The 9272-nt window shown below is 34.0% G+C and overlaps 1 protein-coding gene across 1 annotated transcript in view; it reads left to right on the plus strand.

Annotated features, from left to right (window-relative positions):
* LOC137626788 (transmembrane protease serine 9-like) overlaps window positions 1-7190 on the plus strand; it is a 97933-nt gene extending 90743 nt beyond the window's left edge. Inside the window, exons 15-18 of the mRNA XM_068357779.1 lie at window positions 1192-1309; window positions 5362-5506; window positions 6022-6161; window positions 6889-7190. Coding sequence (XP_068213880.1) covers window positions 1192-1309; window positions 5362-5506; window positions 6022-6161; window positions 6889-7062 — 577 coding nt within the window. The 3' untranslated portion in view covers window positions 7063-7190. The remainder of the gene's footprint in view (window positions 1-1191; window positions 1310-5361; window positions 5507-6021; window positions 6162-6888) is intronic.
* The last annotated feature ends 2082 nt before the right edge of the window (window positions 7191-9272 follow it).

Genomic DNA, 9272 nt, shown 5'->3' on the forward strand with positions numbered 1-9272 from the left:
AAAGGATAGTGATCGGCTGTCCCTTTCTAGCCACTGGGTCCAACCCAAAATATATAACATGGTCTGCCAACAAGCATCGCGATTGGGCGAAATCTTCAACATGCTCTGGCCATAAAGATAGAGATCGGCCGTTGCTTTCTTAAGACTGGGTTCAACCCAAAATATATATTATGATCTGTTGACAAGCAACATGATTGGCAAAAATCTTCAACATGCTCTGGCCATAAGGATAGCTATAGGTCGACAATTTCTCACTACTGATTTGTGTAAATGTAACAAAAATATCATAGGTAACTATGATACCTTAACGTACACTGAACATCCATGTACCGTTTGCTAGAACAGAGGAGCAATGAGATAATGTTTGTTTACGTGGCCATTTACGAAGCTCCTGGGTAAAGTGTGTTAAAGATATAGGGCTGGAGACCAAACTACTGGGTGGGAATAATTATTACTGTACTTCTGCTATATTCGCTTATAGTAGTGGCTGACTCTGGTCATTATGCATTGTATTTTCATAGTAGTTTGTTGAATTATATTTCTCCATACCAAAAAGTCCGCCATTTCACACTTTGGTTTCGGTATGAGTTTGTGAATTTTATTAAACTAGTGGATGAGACTGGTCATTTTTTCGTTATCATAGCGAGTAAATACATTAATCATTTTCCATCAGAGACTGGAAGAACATTTTCCCTGAACAAAATTACAGTACACACCTTTCCAGCATATTTACACTAAATGTTTTTCTTTCCTTTTTGTCAAAGAAATTGGTCATTATGATTATTTTTTATTAGCAAAACTTGATCAAACTTTTTAATGTTCTATATTTGATTTTTTTTTTTCATTGCCAGTATGATATGAAAAACTTGGTTTCATTGTTAATATGTTTGACCATATTTTTTATTATGATTTGACAAAATATTGCTTCAGTTAATTTAAAAAAAATCGAAAGCATTATTTAAAAAAAAAAAAAACTTTTTACATTACAATTTAAGAAAAAATATCTTTAGTGTAATTCAACAACAAACATATATACATTATAATTCCTCAAAACAATCATGTTTTATAATGTGACAAAAATAATGATAATATATTCGGTACAGAACTTCTCTGACAATATAATTTGGAAAAATATTTCTTTACCTAAATGATATAAAATGGTATCATTCAACCTAAACTCTCCTTCCTCAGGAACCAGCCTGACCGTAACGGAGTCGAAATTGGTTATGGAAATAACAACCAGTATTTAACAACCACTTTGAAGGCAACAGGATTCATCATTCACGAAAACTACAACTCCTTCACTTTAGTTAGTTGTACGAGGTTACACTCAAGCACACTATTCTATCTTTTTTTTCTTATAATATTTTTTCTAATTATAGTGTATATATAAAAGATTTATTTTCGTGTTGTTACTGTTTCAAGATATTTTATTTTAATTGTTAGTTACTTCTCTTGTAGTTTATTTAATTCATTATTTCCTTTCTTCACTGTGCTAATTTAACTGTTGGAGCCCTTGGGCTCATAGCATCCTGGTTTTGCACTTAGGGTTTTAGCTTAGAAAGTAATAATAATAATAATAATAATAATAATAATAATAATAATAATAATAATAATAATAATAATAATAATAATAATAATAATAATGGAAAAATTAAAGTTTTTTCACTTTTGAAAACAAATCGATATCATTAATAATCATTCTGTGTTTATTAAAATGTTATATTAAGTTCAACCTATACTTAATATATATATATATATATATATATATATATATATATATATATATATATATATATATATATATATATATATATATATATATATATATATATATATATATATATATATATATATATATTTTATCTCAAGTAGACTGTGACTACTTTGCCGTTTTAAATATAACATTGTATTGGTTAGCGTAAGATTAATTCATTCTTAATATGCCTCTATATTACATCATAATCTAAACGCGCTGTTGGAAATCATGAAACTCATCAACCAAGTTCCCCAGGATTGAAAAATCAAATCATATTGGATTTTCATTCTAAGATGAAAAAACTTGGAATTTCCGAGTGTAATTCCCCCGTTGCTCCAATTTCCAAGTGCAACTCCACTTTAGCTCTAACTGGAGAGTCTAACTCTCCTGTGGCTCTAATTTAAGAGTCTAATTTCCTTGTAACTCTAATTTCAGAGTCTATTTTTGCCATGGGTCTAATTTCAGAGTCTAATTCCTGTGGCTCTAATTTCCGAGTCTAATTTCCATGTGATTCTAATTTCAGAGTCTAATTTCCCGTGACTCTAATTTCCGAGTCTAATTCCTGTGGCTCTAATTTCCGAGTCTAATTTCCATGTGGTTCTAATTTCAGAGTCTAATTTCCCCGTGACTCTAATTTCGGAGTCTAATTCACCGTGGCTCTGATTTCCGAGTCTAATTTCCCTATGGTTCTAATTTCAGAGTCTAATTCACCCGTGGCTCTAATTTCAAGGGGTAATTCCCTTGTAGCTCGGATTTCCGAGTCTAATTTCCAGTGGCTCTAATTTCAGAGTCTAATTCCCTTGTAGCTCTAATTTCTGAGTCTAATTCCCAGTGGCTGTAATTTCAGAGTCTAATTCCCCGTGGTTCTTATTTCCGAACCTGATTGGGCTGTAGCTCTAATCTCAGAGTCTATTTCCCTGTAGCTTTAATTTCACTGTAATTCCCCCTTGGCTCTATTTTCGGAGTCTAATACCCCCACGACTCTAATTTCTGAGTCTAATTACCCCATGACCCTAATTTCAGAGTCTAATTCCCATGGCCCAATTTTAGAGTGTAATTACCTTTTGCTCTAATTTCAGTCTTATTATCCCGTGGCTCTAATTTCAGAGTCTAATTAACGTGATTATATTTTCAGTCTAACTCCCCGTGGCTCAAATTTCAGGTCTAATTTCCCGTGGCTCTAATTTCCGAGTCAGATTCGTGTGTACCTCTAATTTTAGAGTATATTTCCCCCGTGGCACTAATTTCAGAGTGTAATTCTCCCGGGGCTCTAATTTTAGAGTCTAATTCCCGAGGCTCTAATTGCAGAGTCAAATTCCCCTTGGCTCTAATTTCAGAGTTTATTCGCACTCGCTCTAATTTGTGAGTCTCATTCCGCTGTAGCTCTAATTTCTGATCGGATTTCCCTTTTGTCTCTAATTTCAGTCTGATCCTTAGTGGCTCTAATTTCAGAGTCCAATTCACCGTGGCTCTAATTTTCCAGTATGTTTCACTTGGCTCTAATTACAGAGTCTAATTACCCCGTGTCTCTAATTTCAGAGTCTAATTCCCGTGGCTTTGATTTCAGAGTCTAATTCCCCTTGGCTCTAATTTCTGAGATTAATCAACCCGTTGCTCTAATTTCACACTCCAATTCCCCTGTGGCCCTTATTCCTAACTCTAAATCCCCGTGGCTCTAATTTCATAGTCTAATTCCCGTGGCTTTAATTACAGAGTCTAATTACCCAGTGGCTCTAATTTCAAAGTCTAATTCCCGTAGCTCTAATTTCAGAGTCAAAATCCCATGGCTCTAATTTCAGAGTCTGATTCCACTGTAGCTCTAATTTCAGAGTCTATTTCCCTCGTGGCTCTAATTTCAAAGCCTAATTCCCCCTTGGCTCTAATTTCAGAGTCTAATTTCTCCGTGGCTCTAATTACCCAGTCTAAGTCCCCCATGGATCTAATTTCCAAGTCTAATTCCCCGTGGCTCTATTTTTAGAGTCTAATTCCCATTTGACTCTAATTTCAGAGTCCAATTTCTCTGGCTCTAATTACAGTCTAATTGCCCCGTGGCTCTAATTTCAGTCTAATTCCCCCATGACTCTAATTTCAGAGTCTAATTTCCGTGGCTCTAATTCCAAAGTCTATTTCCCCCGTGGCTCTAATTTCAGAGTCTAATTCCCGTGGCTCTAATTCCAAAGTCTATTTCCCCCGTGGCTCTAATTTCAGAGTATCATTCCCACAGAAGCTCTAAATTTCTGAATGTAATTTCTGTGTAGTTGTGATTTCCAAGTCCCCTGTTGCTCCGATTTCCAATTCAAAACATTTGTAGCTCTAATTTCTAAGTCTAAATTACCTATTGCTCTAGATACAGAGTTTAATGCCATTGTACCCCTAAATTTGAGTGTAATTCCTCTGTTGCTCCAAATTTCCGAGTCCAATTCCCCTGTTCCTCTAATTCTTGAGTCTAAATCCCCTAGCTCTAAATTCTTTGTCTAACATACAATTTAGTTCTAATTTCTGAGTCTAAAATGCCCTTGTAATTTAATTTCCCAGTCTAATTCTTCCCTATATCTAATTTCTGAGCCTAATTGAATGTAGTTATAAATTTCCAAGTCTAATTGCCATTATCTCTAATTTTGGAGCCTAATTCCTCGTAGTTCTAAATATCTATGTCCAATAATCCTGTGTCATAATTCTGACTCTAATATCCTGAGTGTAATCATAGTCTGATTCCCCAATATTTCTAATTTTTTATCCTAATTCCTTCGTACCTCCAAATTTCCAATTCTAAATCCCCATTATCTCTGAGCTTAATCCCCTGCAGTTGTAAATTTCCGAATCTAATACTTCTGGTGCTCTATTTTTCGAGCCTAATTCATATAATTCTCCACCTAATAGTAATATCCTATTTTGGTTAATTTAAGGTAATTTTCCGTAATAAAAAAACTTATTTTTTTCCAGCAAATAATCAATCAGCTTCCATATGGTTTAGTCAATTGTGAATTAAACCTAGAATTAACATATGGGGCTCTAATAACTACGTCATTTGGTTTTGTAATTGTGAGATAGGCCTATAATAGCTACATTACTTACTACTATTATTATTATTATTATTATTATTATTATTATTATTATTATTATTATTATTATTATTATTCAATTTCTTGTCCAAATTGTATCCTTCACCCTGATGAGCTTCACCAACTTGCTAGCTGAATGTAGCAATCCGGAAAAAAGAATTGTCCGAAGAATCGAGAAATTGGACAGGAAATTGGATTCTGCCGATGCAGCCATAGTATTTAACTCCACCTGTTTGAAGGAGGGTCTCATACCAAGATATTATTATTATTATTATTATTATTATTATTATTATTATTATTATTATTAGATAAACTATTTTAAGACTAGTAACAACATTAAAAGATCTCTCATATATAAACTATAAAATGAGACTTACGTCTGTTTCTTCAACATACAAACATTTGTTACAACTTTGAACTTTTGAAGTTCTGCTGATTCAACTACCCGACCAGGAAGCTCATTCCACAACTTGGTCACAGCTGGAATAAAACTTCTAAAATACATAAATTCATTGACCTTTGACCTATTTCATCTCTCAGGCGAACGACATCGCCCTAATCGAGCTTCCGAGTGACCTGGCTTACGAGAACGATGCGTCTATCCAACCAATCTGTCTGGCGGAGGAATCGGATATTCCCTTCGGAGGAAAGGCCGTAGCTACAGGATGGGGGACTTTAGATTATGGTAAGGATGACTAATGGACCTCTCTCTCTCTCTCTCTCTCTCTCTCTCTCTCTCTCTCTCTCTCTCTCGTGATTAAGGGGAACATATTTCAGAAATATGAACAATAAGTGGAACCATATTACTAGTACAAATTTAGGGCGAAAATGTGTAAACCTCTCTCTCTCTCTCTCTCTCTCTCTCTCTCTCTCTCTCTCTCTCCTCTCTCTCTCTCCTCTCTCTCTCTCTCTCTCTCTCTCTCTCTCTCTTATAAAAGTGAACATATGGTAATCCATATAAGTCAATTAGAAATATGTATGATAAGTGGGACAAAATTGGTAACACAAATCAAGGGCAAAAGAAAGTCAAACGGATTTCTCTCTCTCTCTCTCTCTCTCTCTCTCTCTCTCTCTCTCTCTCTCTCTCTCTCTCTCTCTCTCTCTCTCTCTCTCTCTCCAACAAAGAATTTGAAGATAAAAATAAATGGAATGAAACTGTGAGAATTAAACTTCACTGATGATACTCCATACCTTTCCCAGGTAGCTTCACCTTACCAAGCCTTCTCCAAGAGGTGACACTGGACATAATAACTATAAGCCAATGTATCCCTTTAGTATATCTACCATCGGATACATCAAAGGTCTTGTGCGCTCTCACGCCCAGCAAAGATACATGCCAGGTATGTATGATAAAAAAAAGGAGATACATACTACTTCTGAGAGGGGATATTTAACATGGTGAAAGTGTTTTTGTATTGTCATAATTAGAAGGGCTGTACTAGTCAGGGACACCCATGCTATATTGGTTTGCTGTAAGTAATCAGAGAGAGTCTCCCACCATCACCAATCTGCTTTGGCTAGCATGGTGATGATAATTGTCAATCCCCAACATGAATAAGGGCATGTCTGAGGTCTTTCTCCTGCAGTTACAAAGGAAAATATCGTTTTCTGTTATGAGGGAAATTATTGTTTGTTCTCCTTAGAATCAAGTTAATTCATTATTCATCTAAGTACATGATGATTTTTAGATTAGCCTTTGTACTTTATTGATTTAAATTCCTAATAAGTCGATTTTTTTTGTTAATGTCTTTTGACTCTTCTTCATTTAAAAAAAATTATATTATGATAAAATATTTCTATTCAAAGATTTTGTAACTATCTGGAAAATACGCTTCTATTTTGTGCATCAAATTGATTCACTCTGTTTATAAATATTCTCCGTAGTATATAATTATCTCTATCTATCTATCTATCTATCTATCTATCTATATATATATATATATATATATACTGTATATATATATATATATATATATATATATATATATATATATATATATATATATATATATATATATATATAATAATTTAAAAGTTTCTTGATAACTAAGTTTTTTTTTTTTTCAGGGAGACAGTGGTGGGCCCTTTGTAGCCCAGGTATGCCCTGATAAATGGGTTCAAATTGGGATTGTCAGCTACGGTGTAGGATGCGCCTTCCCCAACAGCCCAGGTGTCTATACTCGTGTTTCGGCTTTTAGAGATTGGATCGATACCAATACTGGATCCAGCAGTTCCTGCTAAAGAAGGAAATTTTCTACAACGAGATGTAACGGGTTTGAAAGCTATGAGGAATTAACAACTGATACATGGAAACTTGAGAAAATCGGCCAAATTAGTATAATTTGACTTTGTATGGTCATTAACTCTACAGGGACTTCACTACCCTGTTTAATAACCATCACCATTAATTACCTCCGCTCAGGAGGTTATTCGATCAAGTCGGTTTATGATGGACAAGATTACGTCAAAACTACTCATCGGATTTTGACGAAATTTTCACCAGAGATAGATCTTACATCATGTACGAACCCAATAAATGTTGGAGAGGATTCAGATCCGGATCAGGCTTTAAAGATAACATCAAAACTATTCGACGGATTTTGACCAAATTTCCACCAGAGATAGATATCAAGCCATGGCGAATCCATTAACCATTAGCGGAGGTTAGAAATCTCTGGTTTTTCCTGTTATACGATTTTCTTCTATTTAATGTGAAATCCAAATTTAGCATCAGTATTGATTTATTTAACTACCATATATCAAAAAATAAAATCATGTTTCCTAACGTATAATCATGTATCAATTTAGAAAAATAAGCTGAAAAGTAATCATTATTAGCCAATAAAATATTAATGCTATTTATCTAAATAAATAAAGCATACTAATGAAAATGCATTTGTTTACTTTCATATTTCTTAATTAAAGTGACATTATTATTATTATTATGAAGATGAGATTTCGTAAAATTAACCCTGTCAATAGAATTGCTTATTTCAAGGGGTCCAGACTAGCTAATCTCTCTCTCTCTCTCTCTCTCTCTCTCTCTCTCTCTCTCTCTCTCTCTCTCTCTCTCTCTCTCTCTGTATATATATATATATATATATATATATATATATATATATATATATATATATATATATATATATATATATATATATATTCAAATAATTTATCATATATATATATATATATATATATATATTCAAATAACTTATCATATATATATATATATATATATATATATATATATATATATATATTATATATATATATATATATATATATATATTATATATATATATAGGTAGTAGGTTGGTCAGAGCACCAGCCACCATTTGAGATACTACCGCTAGAGAGTTATGGGGTCCTTTGACTGACCAGACAGTAATTCATTGGATTCTTCTCTCTGGTTACGGTTCACTTTCCCTTTGCCTACACATACACCGAGAAGTCTGGCATATTCTTTACAGATTCTTCTCTGTCTGCATACACTTGACAACACTGAGATTACTTAAAAATTTTTCTTCAAAAAGGGGTTAACCACTGCACTATAATTGTTCAGTGGCTCCTTTCCTCTTGATAAGGGTAGAAGAGACTCTTTGGCTATGATAAGCAGCTCTTCTAAGAGGACACTCTGAAATCAAACCATTGTTCTCTAGTCGTGTGTAGTGCCATAGCCTCTGTACCATGATCTTCCACTTCCTTGGGAAAGATTTCTCTTGGTTGAGGGTAGACTTGGGCACACTTTCTATCCAATTTTTCCTCTCGTTTTGTTAAAGTTGTTCATAGTTTATATGGGAGATATTTGTTTAGGTGTTCCTGTTTTTAAAATATCTTATTTTCCCTTGTCTCTTATCCGCACCGGGCTATTTTCCCAGGATGCTATAAGCCCAGGGGCCAAGGGCTTATAGCATCCTTCTATTCTAACTAGGGTTGTAGCTCAGCAAGTAATAATAATAATAATAATAATAACAACAACAACAACAACAACAACAACAACAACAACAATAATAATAATAATAATAATAATAACGTACTTTTCCCATTTTTTATGGTGTACACAGAGTTGCCTTCCCTTTGAAGGACTTTGTAATGGCTTTTTGGGGTGGACTGTAGTCCATTTTGGCTGCCCTGTCTGCCATCGCTTAGGCCCCGTTAACGTATGTAGGCTATAACTACTCAATTTACCAAACGGGAACTCTGTTCCGTTACATCAGGCTTCAAGGGAACAGTGTCTCTACTCTGGTCATATATACATTATAGAACATGATCTCAAGAATCCTAAGCGAGTGGTACAATATAAATGTTTTGTGCAACTGAATATGAAAGAAAAGATAAAGATCCTTTGCCAGTCAAGGATTTAATGATACAAACATAAAAGATAACAACAGACTCAACTCCAACAAAAACAACTGCACTTACAACGTCAAGGGAAACTTCTGTTCCACCAC

The sequence above is a fragment of the Palaemon carinicauda genome, chromosome 34 (genome assembly GCF_036898095.1).
Source record: "Palaemon carinicauda isolate YSFRI2023 chromosome 34, ASM3689809v2, whole genome shotgun sequence".
Lineage (NCBI taxonomy): Eukaryota > Metazoa > Arthropoda > Malacostraca > Decapoda > Palaemonidae > Palaemon > Palaemon carinicauda.